At 34.3% G+C, this 25,984-nt stretch overlaps 1 protein-coding gene across 1 annotated transcript in view; it reads right to left on the bottom strand.

Moving 5' to 3' along the window:
* Positions 1-25,984, bottom strand: part of CEP128 (centrosomal protein 128) — a gene marked incomplete at its 3' end in the record, with an annotated part of 120,709 nt that overhangs the window by 43,203 nt on the left and 51,522 nt on the right. Inside the window, exons 15-18 of the mRNA XM_082316896.1 lie at positions 22,290-22,454; positions 18,095-18,271; positions 15,005-15,064; positions 13,221-13,413 (exon numbers count right to left, since the gene is read on the bottom strand). Of these exons, the coding sequence (XP_082173022.1) occupies positions 13,221-13,413; positions 15,005-15,064; positions 18,095-18,271; positions 22,290-22,454 (595 nt within the window). The remainder of the gene's footprint in view (positions 1-13,220; positions 13,414-15,004; positions 15,065-18,094; positions 18,272-22,289; positions 22,455-25,984) is intronic.

The following is a 25,984-nucleotide window of genomic DNA, read 5'->3' as shown; positions in this document are numbered from 1 at the left end:
AGTAAACACATTAGATTTTAAAATAGAGTCATTTTTAAAACAGCCAAAAAAGAAATTTAGGAGGTTTCCAGTTTTTATTGCCCTCACAATGAAATCTTCCACAATGTCAGAAGACAGCCTGGAGATGTTACGCTATATACATACTGTATATAAAATACATATATCAGGAAGGATAGAATATTTTGATCTTTTCAAATTTGAAATATTTTTGCAATAAGTTGTTGCTCTGTTGCTTGTTTCCTAGCAGCATGTGTTTCACTGTAATACACGAAAAGTCCACAGTACAAAGTCATTAAACTAGTCTGTGTATATAAGCCTTATTGTCCAAGAATGAAGTATTAGTATTTCTCCAGCTTTTAAGAAGAATGAGCATGCATATAGTAGAATATTTGCATTGCACTCTTACTTAAGAAGCCACTTTAATAATAATACATAGTGCATCATATTTATAATCCCTTTAACACACTTGAAAAGCATCAGCTCATCAGCCTTGGAAAAGGAAGTCCCTTCTTCTTCGAAAACAAGGATGACATGCAGCTATGCAATCCAAACTTCCTCCAAGTTCCATCACACGCCTCGTGCCTTTACAGAAGCAAGGTGTCTAAAAAACTAAGTTCTCTGTCAATTTAAATATGCTCCTGGTAAAAATAGCAATCTGTAATATTCATTAAGAACTTGATAGGGAAACTCTGGATCACCAAACAGCTGTAAGATCATGACAGAACCCACTTCCTTCCTTAGCCTGATCTGGGCATGTATTCAAGGACTTGAAAGGCAAAAGACTTTCTTAGCCTCTGATAGTTTGAGTTATACAGACTTTTTACTATTTCCCCTCTTGATAAATTGTAAAACAGTGATAATTATGAAAAAGCTTCTTTCTTTAGAGCAATGAGATTCTCATTTCAAGGAAATTTTCTTTTTTCTTACTTATCTCAAAATATCTCCAACCTCTTCTCTTAATTAACTAATACTACTGCTGTTCCCACTCTACCTCTCCTTGGATTCTACATATACATTTGCTAATGTACCCTTGTTCAACAACTCAAAATAGATGGGCAGAGACCTAAATGAAACTACTCAGTTTAACAGTTCTTCATGCAGTTAAATGCTTGTGTTGACTGACAGCATCAGACTGATATACAAATTCAATAAGGTCGTCTATATATTCTGAAGTAAAGTATTACCTACATTTTTTCCTGTAAACAGTTAAGCTTGCTTCATTGCTCTGTAAGCAAAAAAAGTAAAGTTAGATTTTTTTCTTCAAAATTGTTTGAATTCTAAAATTACTCTTTTAGATTATTTCCAGTTCTTAACAACCTCTTAACAGAAGAAATTAATATGGAATGAGATTGTAAAGGGGTAATAAAGCCAGCCACAAACTCTTTAAATTGATAATCTCACTTTTCCGCATGGATTGAATCTTTATGAATGCCTCAAAAGAAAAAGAGAAATCAACCTAAGAGAAAAAGAAAGACAGGCAAAATTCAGAATAATGATTCTATTCTATTGAATTCTATTCAGGCTAAGCAGTACAGTCTTTAGATCTTAAGGTCTCACCTTTATTTGATACTACTTCAGACACCTCACCACTAAGCGGTAGGTAAAAATTATAAAGCATACTTTTACTGACAGCATCAGGAGTGGAGTACTTTGTGGGAGGGTGCTTCTACTCGAGGTCTCTGGAAACCGTCGCTGTTTGAGCTAAAAGCCACCACAGTGCCTTCCCCAAGAAACGAACCAAAATTCAACTTTTCTGTTATTTGCAAACTATATGGTTGACTGTCCATGATACTGCCTCCTTGGCATTGTCCCACCTCAAGATGGAGGTAAGAGAAATATTCTAAACTCAACCTCCTTGAAAGTCAGAGCATTTCTTAATGAGGTAATGGGAGCCAAAGTACTGTTCTGAAGAATGTGTTTCTAAGGCATAACTACAAGAACTGTACAAAAAGTGCTACTGCTCTTCATAGCATAGATTACTATTGAGGGACAAAAAGTTTCTATTATATTTTTTAAAACAGTAGCTTCTTCAGTTTCTGATTTTGAAATTATGAAACAATATTTTGGCAATTTTACAATTTTTGCATTATACTCAAGATTGTGCTAAATTAATTCTGTCCTGTGAACTCTTCCTTAATAAAAATGCACTCCATGGACTCTAAGCACATTGCATTAGAATAAAATGCTTTCATTAGGATTTTCTATTTGATATAGTAGCTTGCAAGAAATGGGATACTTTCTGGTCATTTGACTTTGCAAATGGAAAAGTTTTTCCATACATACAACATTCAAACATTCTTTTCAGAAAATGTTGTTCCTAAAGCTTAAAACTAGTCAAGAAAGTAATGTTTTATGGCGAAGATGTCAACTGTAATTAAAATCAGAAAGACAAACATTTTGTCCAGGCAGCTGAAGTATATACAACATACATTGATGCAGTATGTACGCATGCATGAAGTACATATATATTTCAATGAATGCGTTTTCTTGGTTTTGTACTTCGTTTCTTTCTCTTTTGGTAGGTATCTCAATTTACCAGATATACTAAAAACAATCAAAAAAAACCACAATAAAATCATACTTAAATGTGTTAGAATTGTGAAGCAAGAATTAACATGATGAATAAAATTTACATTTAAATATTTTCTGTTAAACGGAGATTTACATACTGGCAGTATATAATGTTGCACAAAGATGCTTGTCAAATACGGGAAACTAAGTACTACAATACAAATGTAATTAAAAAAAATTTCTCAGAGTAGAAAGGTGGTCTAGAATTAAGAAATTAGATTGAGAAATAGGAGACCCAGCTTTATGCCTAGTTCTCCTTTCTTTTTTACATAACCAGGAGCAAGCACCTTATCTCTATTACGCAGGTATTGTGTCTGTCCAGCAAGAAAACAGTATTTTACAGCAATAATGTTTAATAGCAGTACCTAATAACCTGCAACTGGAGTCCTTTATAAAATAGGCAAAACTATGCAAATCATGCCCAAGACTATGTTATGACCTTATCCTAAAGACATAATAGACCCAGACAAGAAAAATACTGTGACTCTCTTTGCCCCCAATAAAGAAGATTCAAATATATCAAATTTAAGTGCCCATTATTACAAGTGGATTTTTAATAAATTACAGAGAAAGACTTGTTATTTGGAAAAAAAACACTATAGCTTATTGTTCTAATCATTGATAATGTGTAGTTAATTTGCTTGCTTTGCTTGACTCAAAAGGCGAAATCCTTAAAAATGTTTTTAATTACAAAATCTGTGAAGCATTTAAAAGTACCAATCAGTTCCCATTTTGTAAAAGCAAAACCAAGGAGACTCAGTCAAAACAGTAAAGGAAACAAAAGCTGAATTTCAGATACAGCCAGTTGCTACCTTGACGATGCTAATCAGAGTAATATGTTCATTAAATTGATTAGAACCTAGCAATTTATCATATTTAAACCACTAGAAGGAAAATAATGCAATCAGATTAATTAACCACTTAGTTAATTTAATCTTTATATAGAAAAAAAAACAGTTTGTTTTCCTTTTTTCAAGGATTCTCTTGTAACGTCTACTCTGTAATTAAAACTATTTTGTTGTATACAGTCAACATTAAGAGTTGCTTTTACTGGTGACTGAAGCTCTTCTCAAAGTGAAAAATTTTTTGGTAGTGAAATGAACTTAAATTTGAATTCTCCAAATACACAGTATCATTAGCCCTCACTTTAGGAAAAAAAAGGGGTTTTAAATGTCAGCTGAAAGGATATAAAAGCTGTTAACATATCAACGAACTACACTGAAATACATATTCTAATACAGCCTAACAAATCCTAGGCAAAAACACAACATTAGCTCTAATTTTAAAAGATATTGAATATATAATATAGGAATATGCAAGATTTCAAATACTTTTTTAATTTCAAGAGCTTTATTATATTAAAAATCTTAGATAGCAACTTTCTTTTCATTTCTGCTCAAACTTCCAACATGATTCATCTGTATTTTAGACTAAAATGACTTTGAGTATGGCAATAGGTGGGAGGACTATAGAGCCCTTGGTTCAGTTTCATTTCCTGTAAGACAGCATATTATTTAATTAAACAAGCATCTTATCAGATATTAAAGAGTTTCCTGGGAATGTTATTTCTACCTAATGAAGACTGAATGATAGACAGCATGTTTCTGTTATGTACTTCTCAGAAAAATATTAACTTCAAGACACAAGCTTGAAAGTGCCAGTGTTGGTTTTTTGGTTGGTTTTTTGTTTGTTTGGTTTTTTTTTTTTTTTTTTAATAGTTGTACATCAGTGACACTGATTTGGTATGGAAACACTATATAACCTGAAAGCGTGACAATGCCTTCCATGCTAAGCCAAGGAGTTCTGATAATGTTGTACAGATGCTTACAAGATTCTCTTTATTATGTAGTGTTAAAGCACTGTTACAGTATAACTGTGATTATAGACACTCCTATGCCATCATTTCAACAGCTGTAAAAAAACCAAAACCCCAATAGTTCTTAGAATACCAGCTCTTTAGCTTGGTTTAAAGAAAAAAGTCATAATTCACAAAAGGAAGAAAAGATTAAATCATATATTCTAACTATTTAATACACATTAAATCCCCATCCCCTGGTTACTTTTGTTAATTTTGATTTAGTTTCCAGTATGTGTAGGTAAACCAAGACATAAAAGTAATAAATTTAGTCTTACTATTAGTGTGCACTACAAAGTCAGAAATTTAATGTTTAAAGGACCCATCATGCTTTCTAAACTATAAACCTGTACATAAGTTTCAGATAAGCATTTAAGCTATGTGATTCAGAAAGAAAGAAAAAAAAAAAAAACAAAGGAAGTCTTAAAAACATCTTAGCTACAGTTTGATCCCATCTCTTACCTTCACTTTTTCACAATGGCAGCCATATTTTTATGAGTGCATAAAAAGATAATGGCAAACAAAAACAGTTGCATAAAATACTAGATAATTAGAGCAATGCATGTCCAGACTGATATTTCCAGTTTTCCAATACAAAAAAACCACAGGGTAAGATTTCCAAATGATTTGGGCTTATTTCCCTTCCTTGAAGACTCTGAATGCAGGTTCATTTTGGCAAAGTTTAAAATAACTTAGAAGTCCTCCCTCCTCCTTCCCCCATCACATTAAAAAAACCAAACATTATTTAAAGGGCAAGAACACTATTAAGAAGAAATTAATTATTTTAATAGTAATTATATTTCAACTTTATGCATTTTGAAGCTCACCATCAAAAACAAGTATTATGGAGAGTTTCTATGAAACCCTTCAGATTCCTTCCTTTATGTATGCTTAAAAATAATTTTCTATACTTCATGTTCCCATTCACTGTTCAATAAGACAGGACCTTAAAATATCTTGTGATGTTTCTTGCTGCCACAGAAAGGACTGTGTTGTCATACAAGGACAATATGAGGTAATATATGAAAAAAAGAAAACAAATGGGAAAAAAAGAAACAAAGCTGAAATGGCAGAACAAGGCTTAAATTTATATTCAAAACAGTATCTGTACTTCACTATTAAATTTAACATAATAGTTCATAATAGAAAGATTTTGCAATATTCTGATTTTCACTGGTTCCCAATTTTCTACTTTTCTTTTTTTCAATTTAAGCAAGAGAGATTGCTCAGTGTCAGTGTATTTGCACTCAATGTACTGCACTGTCTCTGTATTTTGAACTTTTACACTTTCTGCTTTAGTGTTCCTGGCTCAAACAAAAATTGGGCTTACTGGCTTAAAAAAAAAAAGAAATATAATTTGGAAGATAAGATTTTGTCAAAACAAAGTTTTATCTGCATTTTGAATAGACTTTAATGTAACAGGCTCTTTGAATCTATATTTTCCACAACAGCTAAATAACAAATAATCCTGATAGAACCTAACAAAAAAAAAAAAAAAACAGTCCCCCAATATTAAAATAAATTGATGCCTTGCTTCAGAGATCACTTACCAAAATCTTTGTAAAATACACTTGACTACCTTCACAAGTGATGAAACTAGTAGCTAACTGTATGATTAACAGAGATGACACCATCACTAAAAACAGCTAAAAATGTAAGTCTTCCGAAATTCAATTTTGTAACCTCAGATCTAAGACAATGCACAAAAAATATTTTTTCTTCTGACTCCTGATTACAATGAGCATAATTAGAATGAGAACAAAATGAATGATAAACATAACGCATAAAGCATAACACCACAGACTTGCCCGGCACAGGTTTGTGCTTCTGACAAAAGCATCTAACATAAATCTATTGTAGCTCAGGACTAGAATCATTACCTTCTTAAGCCTTACTTAGCAGTATAATCTACATGAGAGCAATTCTAAAAATGTAATAATTTAAGTGTGATTATAGAATGCAGATGCTGAGAAGCGGTACAGACTATGGCTTGCATTACCTGGGACTTTATGTAAAACAGTATTTGCAGAATATTGTATCTTTGAGATAAATTAAATCAGTGTAAGATCTGTATATCAGAACAATGCACCTGCTCTTCTTACATCACTATAGCCTTACTAACATCACTTTATTAAAAAAAAAAAACACAAAAAAAACAGATGCGGCCTTGCCAAATACATCAGGTCTTATTTTGCTAAACAATGCTTCTTTGTTGACCATGTCTTCTCTGAAGTAGCAGTATATTATCCTGAAACAAAAGAACTGTGCAGACTCCATATCTCGCTGCTATATCACACCATGTCTAGCTTCTATACATTTCAATATATTCCAAGATAGATTTTCTTGGAAGAGCTATGTTCCAGAATCTATTTATACTGTTTCCTCTCTGTATTCATTCCCAGAGTATAAGCAAGCCTTAATGTAACAGAAAAATATATACTTTTGCATAGAAGGTAAATGTTAAAGCATTTAATTATCTGTTACCTAAAGCCACATACTCTTAACACCTTCAATTAAAAATTATGACAAAATTACAATACTTGTAATATTTTAAAGGGATTTCAGCAATAACAAACAAACAAAAAAGATTGCTACAGCTTAATGTTGCTTTGTCTTTTAATCAGCTACTCTTAACTGCACTATATGTACACGGAATTAGCTGTCTTCAGAACGAAATTCAAGATTATAAATAGTCTGGCACACTGACAAATATGGCCAAAGCTAGTGAAGTCTCACAAATACAGAGATGGAAAGATCAAGAAAGGAACACATACAGGTAAATAAGGCCAGGGCCTGAGCTCAACAGTCAATGCTATTCACTTAGTTAAGATACGTATTTGAAATAAACATGACGTTCCAAGATAATAGCTCCCAAGCAGTTGAATCTATCCTTTTGAGATAAGGCTAGCAAAATAAAATGATAAAAACATTCATGATCAGAAATTAAGAATTCAGATATACATCAAAGAGAAAATAAATTACTATTATTTATGCATGAGATACAGTTTGATTACAAAATTTAGAAGGAGTGGACATGGTAAAAGATTTAAGGGGTTTGGGTATGAACGGAAATTTTTTCCCTGTGGAAAATAAAAATAAAATTGTAGCAAGCATCTTGACTATGTTTTCCAAAAACGCTGATGTTCTACTCTTGATGAGGAGAAAGAGCTTATACTTTCTTTTGACTAACAAGCAACTAAAGCAAATCTAAGTCTGCAAGACCAATGGATGTTCCCACCATCAAATATAGACTTTCTCTGATTTGTATGATAAGATTTTCAGACTACCCAATCTGGCTTGACCATATAAAATTGGATAAAGTAAAGAAATTTGGGCCAGGTCTTGGGTGCAATTCAGGAAGACAGTATTTTTCCTACCTTCAAACATTTCTTAATAATAATAATAATAATAATCATCATCATCATCTTGTGATCTGAACTAATTTTGAAACAGATCTGTAAGAACACTTCTGCATGCTCAGTGATTCCAGAGTGCAAATGAAACTTAGTTAAGAAACTGGAATTTATACCTTCTATTTCCTCAGACCTTTGTCCGCTTTGTTAAAATATTGAATACCCAGTGCAATGCTGTTAAAATCAATTTGATTATGAGATCCAAATCCCTTCAAGAAGAGAAATCTAAGAAATTTTTATTTTTATCTAAATTGTTACTTACTGAAATATCCCATTGGGTGGCATGCTAGATAAATAACTTGTTAAGTAGTGAACTGTATCCAAAGTATGAATCTGTAAACCTGAAATCAGAACCCACATCCTCTTTCGTTCTTAGGTATTTATAAATATTGATAGACTTCTGAATTTCTCAGCTCTCCAGGATGGTGATCAGGCCCAGTCAGCATGGGTTTATGAAAGGGAGGTTCTGCTTGACTAACCAGATCTCCTTCTATGACAAGGTGACCTGCTTAGTGGATGAGGAAACGGCTGTGGATGTTGTCTACTTGGACTTCAGTAAAGCCTTTGACACTGCATTCTCCTGGAGAAACTGCCTGCTCATGGCTTGGACGGGTGTACTCTTTGCAGTTTTTAAAAAACTGTCTGAATGGCTGGGCCCAAAAAGTTGTGGTGAATGGAGTTAAATCCAGTTGGCGGCCAGTCACAAGTGGTGTTCCCCAGGGCTCAGTGTTGGGGCCAGTTCTGTTTAATATCTTTATCAATGATCTGGACAAGGGGATTGAGTGCACCCTCAGTAAGTTTGCAGACGACACCAAGTTGGGTGGGAGTGTTGATCTGCTGGAGGGCAGGAAGGCCCTACAGAGGGACCTGGACAGGCTGGATCGATGGGCTGAGGCCAATTGTATGAGGTTCAACAAGGCTAAGTGTCAGGGCCTGCATTTGGGTCACAACAACCCCATGCAACACTACAGGCTGGGGGAAGAGTGGCTGGAGAGCTGCCTGGCAGAAAAGGACCTGGGGGTGTTGGTTGACAGCCGCCTGAACATGAGCCAGCAGTGTGCTCAGGTGGCCAAGAGGGCCAGTGGCACCCTGGCCTGTATCAGGAATAGTGTGGCCAGCAGGACCAGGGAGGTGATAGTGCCCCTGTATTCGGCACTGATAAGGCCACACCTCGAATACCGTGTTCAGTTTTGGGCCCCTCACTACAAGAAGGACATCGAGGTGCTGGAGCGTGTCCAAAGAAGGGCAACAAAGCTGGTGAAGGGTCTAGAGAGCAAGACTTATGAGGAGCAGCTGAGGGAGCTGGGGTTGTTTAGTTTGGAGAAGGGGAAGCTGAGGAGAGACCTTATTGCTCTCTTCAACTACCTGAAAGGAGGTTGTAGTGAGGTGGGGATCGGTCTCTTCTCCCAAGTAATAAGCAATAGGACAAGAGGAAATAGCCTCAAGTTGTGCCAGGGGAAGTTTAGGTTGGATATCAGGAAAAATTTCTTCACTGAAAGGGCTGTCAAGCACTGGAACAGGCTGCCCAGGGAAGCGGTTGAGTCCCCATCCCTGGAGGTATTTAAAAGATGTGTAGATGTGGTGCTTAGGGACATGGTTTAGTGGTGGACATGGCAGTGATAGGTTAACGGTTGGACTCGATGACCTTAAAAGTCTTTTCCAATCTAAATGATTCTATGATTCTATGCAATTAAACGACCCTGAGGCTATTCCACTTTTGTGTACCAACAAAGCCACCAAATTTTCTAAGACTCCAAGTTTTATTATCATATTCCTTCTCTTCATACTAAGCTTACTCACGAAGAAAAGTGACTCTACAGACCAACATCTATGAAACAGTACTAATTATCCCTTTCAATAACTACCCCTTTGTCACTCAGAGTAGCATATTTCTTACTCTAATTCTAACCACATTTACATTAGTCATTTCCTACATAGTCCCATGTTGAATGTTAGACAAATGACAGCCAGTCTTCTGTTACATCTGTCAGTTATTTGGTAACTACCAGCTACCTTATCAAATGAATGAAATACCAGGAAGCTGAGTTCTGATTACCTGCAGTAAATCTCAGTTTTATTTTATTTCCCTGTCTCTATCTATTCAGTAAATGTACGTTCTAAAGTCTTGAATACTATTAAGAGTAGAGGACCTACTACTGGAAGGCCTGTGACACCACAGCTGCTAAAGTTAAATAAATACACTGGTAACAGGCCAAATCATAAAAAATCACCTGTATCCACAAAACCTGTTGAATATCAGATCTAAATCAAATTAGAATGTGATGAAGTGAATCATAAATTTGCACACACGAAGACTATTCTTAATTGTGTACATAATTAATTGGCTTTATAAATGGAACTACCTACTTTCCTCCTCCAACACTGTTTTCGTGGCAGTGTCCAAAAAAAAAAACAAGAAGGAAAAAAAAAGGCACCAACAAAAAACAAACCCCCTAAAAACCCCACCACCTTACACGCCCAGGTTTTAAATTATATCTCATTAAAAAAAGGTGGAGTGTAAAGAGCCAATAAGGTGCTTGATAGCTACCTATGAACACTCCTGACCCCGTATTTCCCCATAAAACAGTAAACTCCATTACCATTAATTGTTTAAATCAGAAATAAAAAAAAAATCTTTTATGAATACTTTTAAGTGAAGACAGCAAGGAGGATGTTTTGGGAAAATCTACCAACAGCAGTCAAAGTTATCTATCTTCATCTGCTGCTATCTTCATACCTATGTGGCTCTGGATCCTCAGCTTGTGCATGTATCCTGACCCCAGGCCTTAAACCTAACACTGGCCTGCACTGTTGGCATCCTGTCATCTTTTTGTAAGTCCTATTTCCCATCCTGTATTTGGCGGAATTTTAAAGCATGTTTATTGTTTTGTGTTACATATAAAACTTTAAACAGCTATGTAACTGTTATTTCCTTTTCGTTACCTATGTTTAACCTGCATCCACTTCTAGAAGTAGACAGAAAAGAACATAATTTACTTAGAATTACAGAAATTGTAATATGTCAAGTAACAAGTGGAACTGAGCATATTTGTAGGGAAGAAAAGCAATGGCCCTTATAAATGGAAGCTATGAGATTACATACTATTTTTTGTGCTCAGTGAAGAGCATTACTTTTTACCACTCTTTTCAGTTTAATAATTTCCCATGATAACTTTGCCTATAGCTTGAAATTTAAATGCAGGCTGTGAATTTTTCCACAAAGCCTAAACCAAATTAGGTATAAGAGAATTAAAAACTAAATATAGTTTGCTTTATTTCCTGTGCACTTAAATTAAAAAAAGCAAATAAGGCCTCAGGGAGATCATCTTAGCAGATAATTATTCAAATATAAGAACACTAAAACACTATTAATATTATATCAGGGTCTTGGCGCTATCGTTTTAAACAAACGAAGGATAACAATAGAAACCTTCAAGCTTGGAAGTTCAAAGCAAGTTCTCTTTTAAAGTTCTTTGTAAGTGGAGGAAGAAAATCCTGACAGGATCTTAGTATTCTTGTAAAGCAAATAACCTGCACTGTTCTATAAAATATTTACAAGAATGTTTTTATTTGTTATTCCTATGTTGTTTTGCTATTGTTTTATTAGAATATTTCACAAAGCATTTTCAATAATAATTAAGTCAGCTACCAGAAGCTATAACTACACTTACTTAAAAGTTTACTCTCATCTAGTCTGAGTCTACATCAATGTAAATACAAAGTGACTACTACCAAAATGATTAAAGAAAGTACTTATTCTGTCTGACAAAAAAATTAGCCTATCATTATCAATATTGAGTCCTGAATGAAGGCCAGAACAAAGTTTTTAATGAAAACACAAGAAAACCTGAGAGGTGACATCTTCCTTTGGAAACGGAGGTAATAAAATACAATGAAAGATCATACCATGACACAGAGAGGTATGGAAATAGTTGTCTAACATATTACATAAAAAGATGCAAACCATGTGACAAGTCAGCTCTATTTATAGACTATATCAGCCCATAAGGCATGTTAATAGTTCTCAAGGTTTACCTACACGCAGACTTTCAGTAGAAGTACCTTATTCTCCTCCTGTCGCGAATGAGCGAAGGGCAGGTGGGGACATACACCACCACACCTTCATAGGTCAGGTTAGTGTCAGCCATTGGTAGATGTCAAAATACAATCTCCTCACCATGTTGCCTTCCATTTTTTCAAGCTTAGTTCGATCCTCCAACAAAATTTTATATGAAAGAGGTGGAACCAAAGAATCTATTTCAATATGGAAATTCTGATCCCTGTACCCTGTGTCAATTAGCCTGTTTCCTCAGTGATCATTTTCATGCATTGCCTTCATCTCTTTTTCCTTTGATCACACTCCTTCTAGCTTTACCTGTCAGATTCCCAGCTATCCACATTTTCCTGATGCGTTTTTTTTATAGTTTGCTATAATGCTCTGGTTTTACTATAAAAATACTCTTCATTAAAATAATGTGTTTAATTAAGTTACAAGTAACACAGTGTAAATGAGCTTGTACACAGATAAAAAGCAGAATGACAAAAGACAGATCTTCCCGTCTTCCTGAGACTCTAGAGTAATAAGCTTATGATGAAATCATGTTTCTCTACTCCTAAAAGCATCCTGCTCAAAGTCAAACTACAAGTACCTGAGATGAGACTAAAAAATGGCTCTTGGCTAGGGACAGTGAGGTCCATCCTTACCAGAACTTTACAATGCCCAGTAAAATCTGATTAGTATTTCCCCTTCATGACAAGCATGGATGGTACGGATGATAGGACCAAGCCTGGCACACAACACTCCAGAGTAAGAATTACATACCAAGAGAGGTAGAAAACTATGCTTATGTGCTATTCCATATATAATGTCATTCATTTTAATTAGAACCAAAGCTTGTCTTACTCCATTTTGCAATATAGAAGAAGGGATGAGAAGAAAATTTGCCAAAGTTCTTTGTACATACAATTTAAGCAAGAGGGAGTAACTGCACAGGACTGGTTTTGGCTCTTTCTTTTTGACAGATAAAAGCAGCATTACCAATGCTGCTTCAGACTCTTGTATAATTCCTCTTTGCCCCAGTCGTGGAATGTCTCAGATGGTACAGTTGAAAAATAACTTCTATATCCACTGCCCATGTTGCAAACTCATGTGTTATTCAGACATTGTACTGGGTTGAAATGTAGTTGATTACATCTGCCTTTTTTGTCAGCAAGGGAAAACAAAAATCTAACTGTTTTCTTGGTTATCACCAGCATGTTACCAAATTAGAGTTTGTAGTAACTAGTTGATAAAATATATCTGAATGTGCCATAGGAATTATAATTAGTAGTTTTAAAATTCTTTCTCCCTTTTATTAATAAAAATGGAACCAGCAACATACCTCTTTTTTCTCTGTGAACTTCTTCCAAAAGTTTTTCTTGCTTTTCTATCTGTTTAAAGAGACGCTGATGTTCAGCCTCCTTCATTTGTGTAAAATGCTTGAGCTGTTCTCGGCTCTGCAGTAAGTAGCATTGAAGCTTTTTTTCCTTCCTTTCTCTCTCCTTTACCTCCTCGCACAGCCACTGAAGCTTAGTCTACATTAAAAAAAGGGGACAATAAAAAGTAAAGAAATCTAATGAAAATAAGAGGACATAAGTGTTAACTGATCAAATTATCGTTGCAGTTACAGATTACTCATTTCTACCTATTATATATAAGAATAATAACAAAAGGGGACATTCAGATATATTAAGAGGACATATGTTGACCTTCAAAGAGTCTTGAAAGACAGATATATCTTGGCTGATAATTGTATGTGAAGAAGAAATACACAGATTTTTTTTTTTCTTATTTTATTTTTTAATTGAGAGCATGAATTTGCTAGTGTAGGTATGGAAATTCACATTGAATTAGTGTACACACAGACACCAAGAGATACTCCTCTCTTTCAGAATACCTTTCTCTCTTTATTCTATGTTGAAGGAATTTAAAGCATTTATCCATTCTAAAAAAAGTGACATCAATCTTTTCTGGTCTGCAAAAGTTAATATTTAAGGATCATGCAAAGGAAAAAGAGAAGAGAGCTCATAGATAAGATAGGTCATGGTCAATATAGTAAATCCAGCCGTGGTAAAAGAGAACACTTTCACACTGCCTATTTAAAACAAAAGAAAAAAAAAAAGGGGGCGATTTTACATAGTCATTCATTCTAGACTTCCCTCTAGTAGATAAAGAAACTTAGGTGAGAAATGCATGCAAATGATTATTGGTGCTCTTTGAAAGGTCTTTTTAATAATATGGCAGTCACTTTTTTAAATGAAGAAAACACTTCCTGCATAACATTTGTCTTTTGATTCTGATCTTATCTCTGCTATCTATAGCAGCAGTCTTTCTTGGTCTACAAATCTTACATAGACCATACATCATCAATAACCTTAAATTATCTTACATGGAAACAGTTGCAATTTTTCTTTGAGTCAGTTCTCATGTGGCTTTGACCTTTTTACATGAAGAAGAAAAAAAAAAGCATGTCTTCTACAGTTTCTTGTGATCTACTTTGATCATGAGAAACTTACTCCTTTTAAAAGATATTGAATAAGAAATGTGTTTATGTGTGAGTTGGGGGAGCAGGAGGAAAGCAACAAAGTGAAAGGCAAGGGTTATAAGTTACCAGTCATTACTTTGAAGTTTTCAAGCATGTGTGCACCCACATTATAGGATTGGATTCAAAAGCTTCAAACAAAGGGGTAAGGAAAATAGTTCGTTTTCCAAGAATCTAATGTCCTTCAGATTTAATAAATAACAGCCTTATTTAAAATCATTTCTTCCCTTGTTATAACCTTGTAAGAGAAACTTAACCTGCTGACTATGTTCTCATGTTTTTCTTGACTGAAAATAATTGAACCAGATCTAAAGGCTATCACTGCAGTTACTTCATTTTTTGTAAAAACAGCATTGCTATTTATTTTGTTATGGAGACAGCTATTTCTTGTTGATAGCAAAATTTGGAAAATTATTCCATCAGTTGAAATAACAGTCTGGGAATATCAGAATTATTGCCAAAGGAATGCTTTTGTACTTTTCCTTTTCCCCTTTAAGTGCCTTTTCAAACACATCTTCAACTGAATGATTGTAAGTGTTGGGTATTAGCTTATTCAGTAAAATTTTAGGAGGTTTGACTATTACCTTTGTTTCTGCTAACCAGCGATGAGGATCATTCAGCACCGTTGGTGTAAGTGATATTGCCTATGGAATAGTAGGGGAGAAAGAAATAGGCATAAAAACAGGAATTAGACACAGAAAGGAGAAAGTCTTTCCCGCTTTCTGGAAATTCATCAAATAAATATTCTTTGCTAAAAATCCAGCTTGAAAATCATATTTGTAAACGGTTTAATAGAACTCTTTAACCAGAAATTAATCACATTTAAAAGCAAATTATGCAAACTCACTGATACAAATTTTGTTTAAAGGTGCAACTTAAGTAAGTTGCAATGATAGTAAGTTGTATTCTGAATCTGTATAGTTTTTTTTCCTAAGAATCACTACAATGACGCATTTTGAACATCCCCAGAACATCTCTGCATCAAGGTGTACATTCTCAGTTTGAAACTGTATGTCCTTTTTTGAAAATATCATAGTATTTCCAATTATAATCAGACTCTACTTTAAAATGACTATTAAAAAAATGCCAACTTCAAAGCAATTCAACTGTTTTTTCCTCCATTCTGCAGAACAACAGTGGCTGCACATAAACCAAAAGTAGCAGAACCAATTGTTGTCAGTCATTGAACTGTTATATCTACAGAAATGCTATGTGCAACATAAATGTCTTATCAAAAAGTAAAAAAGGACAAACCCCCCAAGATCTTTAAATTATGCTTCATGATGATGGTCTTAGTGTTTTCATGAAAAAGACAAATCACTTGCTTTGAATATTTGATAAGCATAAAAAGAAAGCTGTAATCTTCACTAAGTGGATAAAAAGAAGATAAACTTGTGCTGGAATGCTTCATTAATACTTCATACAAAGAGAAAATGTGATATGTCTTTTTTCTTCATTCAAACTGAACTATGTTAAACTTGTTTTAAACGTACTTCTATCCATGTTTTCTATATTACTTATTAAAAAATTAGTGATAATGGGGGTTCTTTTTCCCCACTTTATGAGTTGATACACAAGAGGAAGAAAAAAAAGTCTCATACACAGGTCTCAACTGAAATCTATTTAAAAATCAAGTAAACTATTAACCTTATGTCCAGCTCATCCTTTATCTCATGTAGTCCTATCCCATGATTTCTACATTGGGCCTTTCTCTAATTTAAAGGTTTTGTGGGGGTTCTGTTAGTTTGTTTGTTTTTAATTTTTACATGAAAATTACCAGCACATAAGGATACAGATGAAAACAAATGCTTTACTAGGCGTGTTGACCATGACTTCACAAAGCAATGCATACCTGAAAGTTGTGACTTCCATGGCAGCAAACCTCATTTTGTGCAACCACATTCAAAAGAAGGCAGTATTCAGTTTGTAATTTAACCATGACTGGTGTAGTTATTGCAAGCATAAGATTTCTTATAACAAAAGACTGATTGGAAAAATGAATCTGAACAATACATGTGGAATTCTTTGCTTAGAACATCAGTACGCGGTGATTATAAAAAACCCAGTACATTTTTCATCAGCGAAGATTAAGACTAGTATTTAAGTTCTCTGAATACAAGTATTTATCCATTAAATTCCTCATTGCTCACCTCAGTTGCAGTGGCAACTTCAAGTAAAGAACTTGTCTGAAACCTTTTAGATACCTTGGTGATACCTAAAGTACTGGGCAGAGGAACAACATAACAAAGGAAACTTCTTACCTTTTTAAAAAAAAAATTCAGACCAGGCACCACAAAAACTGTGTAACATTTGCTTTCACACTAGCTATCTAGTCAAAAATTCAGATTCAAATCTGATTTAACTTTGCCAGTGATAAGCAATTAAAGGGGATAAATAAAGAGAACTGTGAAAACAGGGATCAGCAAAACTTTATCCAGAAGACAAACGCTCTGTAGGAGGTGGGAAGCAAGTCCAAGAAGGCATGGTTCGATGATCAAGAACCTGGTAACTATAGCAGATCACAGAGACTTAATAAAAAAAGACTTATCTGTAAGGATACAGAGGAGAAAGCTTGTTTGTCAAATACATTTTCTTAGAATTCTCATCTGTTGTGTGCTGCAACATCCCAACTCCATAGGTAAGTGGGGAAAAAGGCACAACCATATTACAAGGCTGAAACAAAGTGACTTCTCTCCACACCTTCAAACAAAACAGGCAAGGAGACAAATTTAAAATAGAAAATTTTAAAAAGAAATAATATTAAAAATATAATGGATTTTCAGTGTCCGTGCTGAAAAATTTCTGTTTCAAAAGCAGCCCAGCCCAGTCAAGTGACCAGGAACTGCAGAGCAGAAAGTATGCTTGGTTTAAATAGCAGGACAAAAAAAGGCATAATCTGACTGTACTCTATGGTTACAGCTAAGGCTAAAAAGCCAATAGGTCAAGCACTTGTGATATAAGTACCCATAATGCCAGTCAGTATGGCGATAAGCTGAGTCAGACTGTTCATTTTCTTTATTCTCAGCTGTGTACAATGTCGATTTAAGAGGATTAGTCATGTAGAATCATCTGGAGGGAGGAAGAGAGGGTTCTGTCCCTGGGGAGCAAATGAGAATGCTCAGGAAAAAAAGCTAATGGGAGACAAGATACAAGTTTCCTGAAACTTCGAGTCTGAGTTTTATGGATACAAGGACCTGCTCCACGAAACAGGAGGTTATAAACTCTTTTCACTTCCAGCATTTACTTCTTTTCTTAAAAAACAAAGCATCTAAATGATTTTTTTTTAATAAAACATTTCCTTCATTTTTCCCCAATTTTAAAAGCCTTTTAGGTCTTTCTTGGGGACTTCCCAAGTCTAAGGAGGTGGCCTAGAAAAACCTGCCTCAAAATTCTGGCTGATGTAAGGTCCTTTCACACAAGCAAACAAAAGGAGAACTATTTCTCACAAAAAAATTGGCAAAAAAAAGTAGTAATGATTAACGCCCAGGTAGATCTTCATAGTACCCCATTCCAATACCTAGCAATGTACATCTGTACCAGCTAAATATCCATAATCCTACTGTGCATAAATTATCTATACCAGTTAAATGATAGGTGACAACAATGCATACAATTCTGCTACAAACATTCATTAAGAAAATAAAATCTGCAGCATACTTAAAACTTAGAATTACTTTGAATTTCTCCATGGAGTCCCGAGAAAAAATTTCGCAAGCAGCATCAATTTCACTTCCTATCATGGTGAGAATGGATTCCTGTTCCATTTCTAAGTGATGCAGTTGATCCTTAAACTGCAGTCTGGCCTCATCCATCCTTCTCAAATGATCTTCTCCATTGCTGATCTGTTTATTCTGGAGTGAAAGAGGAAAAACAAAACAAAGAGAAATTATTGCATTAATAATATAGCATACATCATACATCATTAGCAATATATCTTTCAATCTTATAATCACACTATACTCACTCATGCAGTGAGTTCAGTTCCTTGCCATGGAAAATAATACCTTCTAATAAATAGTACTCATCAAATTCCTCTCTTGATTCTCCTTATTCTCCTGTAAATCAGTTATGAAGAAACTGCTACCAAATCCAAATTCAACAATCATAGAGTCTATTCTCAGAGTAAAAACCAGACATTCTATTATAAACCTCTTTTTCAGGAGTAGAAAGAGAGCCCACAACAAATACTCCCCTTATTATCTTTTGCCCCGAACCAGTTACAGGTTCTTCACAAAAAGAGATCCCTGAAGGAAACCTGTATTGGCAGTCAGTGTGTTCTCAAAGGAAAAGTATTCAAAGAATATCTCATAGGACAGTGACTGGTACTGAGGAGAGTAATTTATGTTATCATCCAATGTCAGAAAGATCATTAAATATGTTACATATGTTTTTAAAATTCAGATTCTCTTCCTTTATATCTATAATAGAGCCACCATGTAAAACTGAACCCTGCAGGAGTTTTGTTATACAATATATTGAATTATGCATTGTAATTAATATAACAAAACTATCTTGTGAGAAGACGTGAGATTGGTTCACACCTGTCTGCTGCTGAGATCAGGAGGATGTAATGCAGCAAAGGGTAATCACTTTAACAAGCACATTTCAGTATGTGCAAGTACACGGAGAATGGTGAGAAAAGCCAAAATAACAATTCTGAAAATTTATTGATTATAGACCTCTGCGATGACAAGATGCAGCTGTTTAAATTGTATTTATTGGAAATCTTCATAAGCTGCTCTCATGAGTCACCACTGTGGAGCTAGGTAATTTCTAACATACAAGTTCTGTGAATAGGATACATATGGAATCATAGAATCGTTTAGTTTAGAAAAGACCCTTAAGATCACTGAGTACAACCGTAAACCTAACACTGCCAAGTCCACTACTAAACCATGTCCCTAAGAACCACATCTACACGTCTTTTAAATACCTCCAGGGATGGGGACTCAACTGCTTCCCTGGGCAGCCTGTTCCAATGCTTGACAACCCGTTTGGTGAAGAAATTTTTCCTAATATCCAACCTAAACCTCCCCTGGCACAACTTGATGATGTTTGCTCTCATCCTATCACTTGTTACTTGGGAGAAAAGACTGACACCCACCTCACTACACCTTTTAGGAGGGGGGGTGGGGGGGTGGGTGGGTGTGTAGGTGTGTGTGTAGATGTTACATCTATAGCAAAATAGGTGTTTTTTTAATATAGGTGACCTTCAAAAGTGGAAAAGCCATACCTGATAAGCAGCCTGATTTTTTCATTTAATTCATACAAAAATACTTGAGTTAGACAGTCGCTATTTCAAACTGAAGGAATCACAAGAATTTTTAATATATGCAGGTTCCAGTATTTCTGCACTACCCATATGGGACTTGAAATAGCAGTTCCGATCTAGATCAGTATTCTGAAGGTAATAAGATTGCATTATATATGCTTCCAGTGTCAGCATTCTATGCTATCTCATTATTCACTGAACGCAGTCCATCACATGCCATGGAGGTCACTCCCAAAGACCATGACTAAAAGAGAATATATAATTCAGTATTTTTTCCTTTATTTTTCATCTCCTTGATTTTCTGAGTGCACCAACATTCCTCAACATCCTACTTTCAGAGCCCACAGGAAAAATGAAGTCACTAATAACTCAGAAGTACACAAAAGAAACAGAATCTTTTGCCATTACTCTCTGCCCCTTAACCCTTCATGAAAAATATTAAAATCCAAGCTATAATACCTATGTTTCTTTGAATTAGTATTTGCACTAAGGACAGAAAGACCTTAAAAGTATAAAAAGTGTGGAAAAGGAAAAGAGATAACTATTTTGTAACACCATAGGCTTCTGCAATACCACAATATGACAGCTAGTATGAGATTTCTCAAGAGGTAATATTATCATTTCCCCCATCCTAACACCCCTTCAACAATCCACAATAAAACCACGACAGTAGATATTCTCTAAGTTAGCCGATTAACACAATCAAGTGGAACTCTCAATCTGCATTTACCTTCAAAGGTTGAGACCACAGGATTGTGTGCTTAAAAGCTTCTCCATTCTTTTTCAGCTTAGAGATAAAAGATCACCTCGGTCTAAAAACTGTATCTTCCTAATATTAGGTAAGGTTGGAGCTAGTTTACAGCTGATTGCAGAAGACTATGTACACTCCTACAAATACATTTCCTTAACAACAGATATTATAGCACTAAAATCCCAACCTAGAAAAAAACATTTTGAATTTTCTTTTGAGGTATTTTTTATTAGCCTGACAAGTTGAGCTTTTAAAGCACTTCCTGTTAGTTTAACAAGCTAAGAGAAATGCCAGGTTTAAGATTTTTCTCATTCCATATTTTAAAAAGCCAAACCAACAAACAAACAAAACACCCACGTTTTTCTTTCTGGGCTAGTAGTCACAGCATACTGACTGACAGATCGTCAGTATATGCTGAAAATATAAGCAGTGTGACAAAAGGAGCTAATAGCATTTCCAAACAATCACTTTACCTACATTCAAAATAAGCCCATTAGATTTTAAGCTCAACGCCTAAGTGATGTTGTGCACTTCATTTATAACAACAAAATACGAGCTGAAGATTAAACTGAAGAGCCACGAAGGATCTATAGTATCCATGGGCCTCTTATAGGATTTAAATCGTTTGAAACTATTGAGCTAATGAAGAATCATGAGTATTCAGCGGTCCATGTGAAATGAATGAACAAACCTCTTGTACTGTGTTAATATAAATGCCTGTATCAAAAAATTCGTTTCACAAGGAAGAGAAATTACTAAATTGACATAGAAGAGAAAGAACCTTTCAGCTAGAGGCTAAAATATCCATTTTTTTAAAAAGGATGATATCATGAAAAATTTATAAGCAATTTCCTGCAGGATGCACAAAATTTTTGTTTGTTTTCTTGAGTTTTAATCTAGGAAATCAAATTTGCCAAAGATTAGAAACAATAGTTTTCAATGTTGTCTTAATATGAATTAATCAAAATACTGACAGGTATGTTCATTACATTGCAGAAGGTAAAACTTCATCCATGTACAGAAATACTTATCTAAAATCACAATCTTGCAGGAAGAGAAATTTAAGATATAAAACCAGCACAATGTAAAATACCTTCATGTTAAGAAAAAAATATTAAAAAGCAATGCTGTGGAACCAATCATGGAAAAACAGCAGAACTTAAGCAGAAAGAAAAGTTACAAAATAAAATTCTTCAGCAACTCTGTATTTATCAATAGATATTTTAAAAGAAAAGCTGACAACTCCAGGTTGTAAGGCTGCAAATTAATATTTGATAGTAAATATTAATAACCAAAACACTAGGCAACAAGAATGGCTGGCAGACAGCGCCCATCTCTAGAAATACAATGCCAGTACAAGAAAGGGATGTGAATTTCTTAAAAAACTTGCCGTGTTTTAAATATTCAAGCAGAAAATAATTTTCATCAAGTTACTTAGAATTTCTTTTACTGTGCTTACGTTGCTTATCTACTTCAAATTAGCTCTAAATTATTCGTAACTGCCCTGCAACTTTAAGAAAATGTGAAGACAACTAGAAGTGTTTGGTTAAACATTTGTTAGTCACCTACATTAGAAACAGGGCAGGCAACAGGACTTATATTTCTACTCCAAAATAGCATTAGCAAATCTTTGGAGGGATACAATTTATGACTCGGCCAAAGCACTTTTGCCTTCTTTGATTTATATAGAAACTGTGTACTACAGTATGACTTTGTATATTCCTTAATATGTACATAAATTTTTTTGTATTTTAAGTTTACCATCTATTTCTATAATTCATCATTTATTTTAGGTATTTATCAGCAGAGAGACTGATGAATCATGGTTAAAACCAGGTAAGTTTACCTTTTTCTCCAGTTCTTGTTTTACAAACTCGCATTTCCGCCTGAGTTTTATATTTTCTTCTTCATTTCGGGTTAATTCTTCTGTCAATTTATCACACTCAATTTTTATCTTCTCCAGTTGTCGACACTGAGTCTTGACTACGTTTTTCTCTTCTACAAGTTCCATCTGATGGTAATGGCAAAATAGATTACAAAGTCACTGTAGGGGTTCTTTTAAAACATTTCCAGACTGTAGAGTTTCTGATCCATGGAACACTATTACAGAAGGGTAATTCTATTTCATTTTTTACATTTAAGTTACATTAAGTGCAATCACTTATCTGAACATGGAAAATATATATCACATAGTTGTAGAACCATACAGTGTTTTAAAAGCAGTAAATAGCAGTCTCGGATTCTGCATTTCAACTCTGCTACACTCATCAGCTTACATCACCCTAAGAAGCCTGGTATTTATGCAACTTTTCCATTACTGAAATAATTTGGAATCAGAAAGTCTAAAAACTATCATTTCGTTTCAGGACCTAATACTAGATTTATATCTGCAACGAAATAACTGCAAAGATTTGGTATTTTTAATTTCTAGAATTGTGTGGTTTTAATGCTATTCATGGAAACATTGCAGAGAAAAATGAAGAAAACATTTAAGGGCCTTGAAAGCCCTAAATAGGTGAGTGAATAAAGTATATTGGTTTCCAGTGGAAAAAGATAACCGACTGAAACTGACAGATTTGAGAAATTCTCTACAATATCTAGAAAACGCAAAAAAAAATACACAAAACAAAGATGGAAATTACACCCCTATTACTCAAAACCAGCTTCATATTAGAGAACTGTGGGATGCAGTTACACACAAAAATAAACCTGCAGAGTAAATTCCTTCATGAGGAAAAGCAAAAATTCTATTCTCCCAATTACACTATAAATATAACTTTTATGGGGAAGAAGGGTAAGGAGAGAAGTTTTATGAGTTAATTTAGACACCAGAGCTAACAGAGTACAAAAACTCCTCTGAAGGACAATTCTGAGAGAGAACTTTGGTGTCCTAAGACCACAAAGACTTATGGACACAAAGACAAGCCTGCAATGCCTAAAACATTTTCTGTGAATATGCTTATAAAATCAACTTTTCAGTTCCTACTAAAGGTAATTGTATTATAATGTCTATGCAGATGGAGACAATCCAAGAACCAAATTCCTCACTTATATTACCTTTGAGACACAACGGAGAAAGTTAATTTTTATTAATTTCTAGTATGGACAAGGCAGATGTGACCATAATTTAATTGATCTGGATTGAACCCATTTTACACATCTGATAATCTTCAGGAAAAAAAGAACTACACCCACTTGGTATGGGTATAAAAAATAATTTAAAAAGGAATACATATATATACACGACTATATATGTACAGATACATATCTCTATCATATTACATTAAAGATTAATACTTGAAAGTGCTTTCAGGCACAAGGACATTTTGTATTTCATTATTCTAAGAGAACAAGGATGTTTTTAAAGCAAATGACGGTATGTAGTAAAATTAGGGGACAGATTCAGAGCTTCTGAACACATAGCTGATTGGGGACCACTAAGCAAACCACTTAATTTCCTATGCCTTCTTTATCTATCATTTTAAATAATAAAAAAAAAAAAAAGACATTATAGAGACATTGGTTGGAAATCCTTTAGGATGTTCTAGCAGAAACAGAATGAAAAGCTTAAGCACCAGAATCTCAGCACTGAGACAATAAGATCCTCCTCAACACTGACATCTCGCACAAAATTTATGTTGTTCTCCAGTTCTACTGCAACATACAATACTCCTATGGTACTCCCCTTACTACCTCAAAAAAAATCCTTAACTACCTTATAATTTTTCAATCCAGTGCAGCACTACAGAAAGCCAGACAAGAGTGAAGCAGAAAGTATCATACAGAGGAGGCAAGAGAGAGAAGAACAATAAGGATCAAAAGTCATTTCTTTTTACAATCTATGCAGCAGTTGGTCCTATAAACACAGGGCTCTGCACCCTTGATTTCCTGAAAGTAACTCAAAATTTCTCCTCTAGTTAAGTTTAAGGCTTTGGGTCTTAATAAATGTGTTAAATTTCCTTTTACTCCCCAAGTCCCTCTCAACTGACCTTTACTTTTAAGACTTTAACATTAACAACCTTTGGACAGGGTTATGTATATTCTTTCCCAAAAGCAGTTACAAAGGTTGGACAAAGCTGAGGCATAAATAAGGTCAAGATTATTACTGTAACAGTAAAAGACAATTGGTTACTGGGCATGAAAACTTACCAGCCTGAAAAAAAAAAAAAAAAGGATAATAGGTAAAAAAAAAACAAAAACAAACAAACAAAAACAACAACCCACAACTTTCTGTTTCTGTTGGATGCCCCTGAACTCCACCCTAAAACCACAATATTTAAATACAATTTGATAAAATGCATGCTAGGTTTACCTTAATTTGGAAGAAAAGTCCATAAAAGTGAAACCAAATTGCAATGTAATGATGAGTTCAGACAAAAAGTAACCAAATCACCTGCATGGTGACAGGTTCTCATCAGATCTTCATACAGATGGATATAATTACCTATTTTGTTGCACTTACAGTCTTTGAATCAAGAGATTGTTGTGCATTATCATTTTATGTTCTTCCAAAAAAAGTTGCCTACCCTAACATCTTACAAAATTAATCTCCCTCAAGCCCTCTGCTCTTCCCTGTTTCAGAGAGAGAAAGCTGCAAAAAAAAAAAAAAAAATGTAGATTAAGGATTCTGGGAAAGTCATAGCACTGTAAATGAAAGAAGGAAGTGAGTTTTTTAAATATTCTGTTTAGGTACAACAATCAGTACCAATATCAAGGCCCTTACTGTAAGATTGACCTTTCCATAAAAGAGGAACACATAGTCACGATCAACTCATTTTTTTTTATTACTACCATCCAGAATACACTTTCCTTCTCTCCCCTTGATATTAAACGTACAGTCTTAATTTCAATGTCATTGTCAAAGAAAAAACACGTATTTGGACAGATCGTTTAAATAATGCTAGACACATTACAAATTAAGTCCCCTATGTTAAGCACTGCTGTCAAAATATTTTGATTTTAATGATCCTTCCACTAACAACTATCTAGTTTTTTTTTATTGCTATCTTCATTAAAAGCTTTCTGTGTTACCGAGTGCTTAAGAATTATTGTCAATTATTACGTCATGAATGATATATTAAATAACTAACAATCCTTTTCTAGGTAACATCAATTCATAACTGCAAAATTGTGGAAAATATGCATTTTTAACTAGTTGCATATTTGTGAGAAGAGAAAGGAAATAAACATGCTTATATTACTTACGATGAAGTAGATCATGAATCAGTAGATCATGAATCACTTAAGCTTTAATTAAGGATTTTATAGTTTTTTATGGTTAAATTGGTAGAATTTTGACACAAGCAAATTTTTAATTTGATGGGACTGAGGTGGAAAGCATTATTTATAGTGCTTCAGAAGAGCACTCAAAATATTTTGGTAATTTACAACCTATCTGGAAAACTACTGCCTCCATTAATATGAATATACAAATTATTATTATTAGGACATACAAAATACTATCTTACATATATATATATTGAACCATGTAATCAAAATTGCTTCAATGGAAGTGCAATGTATAGCTTATACAACTGTTGA

The sequence above is a fragment of the Platalea leucorodia genome (assembly GCF_965183815.1).
Source record: "Platalea leucorodia genome assembly, chromosome: 7".
In the NCBI taxonomy this organism is placed as follows: Eukaryota; Metazoa; Chordata; class Aves; order Pelecaniformes; family Threskiornithidae; genus Platalea; species Platalea leucorodia.
Note: the sequence above shows the minus strand (reverse complement) of the source record. Positions and strands in the feature narration are given on the sequence as shown.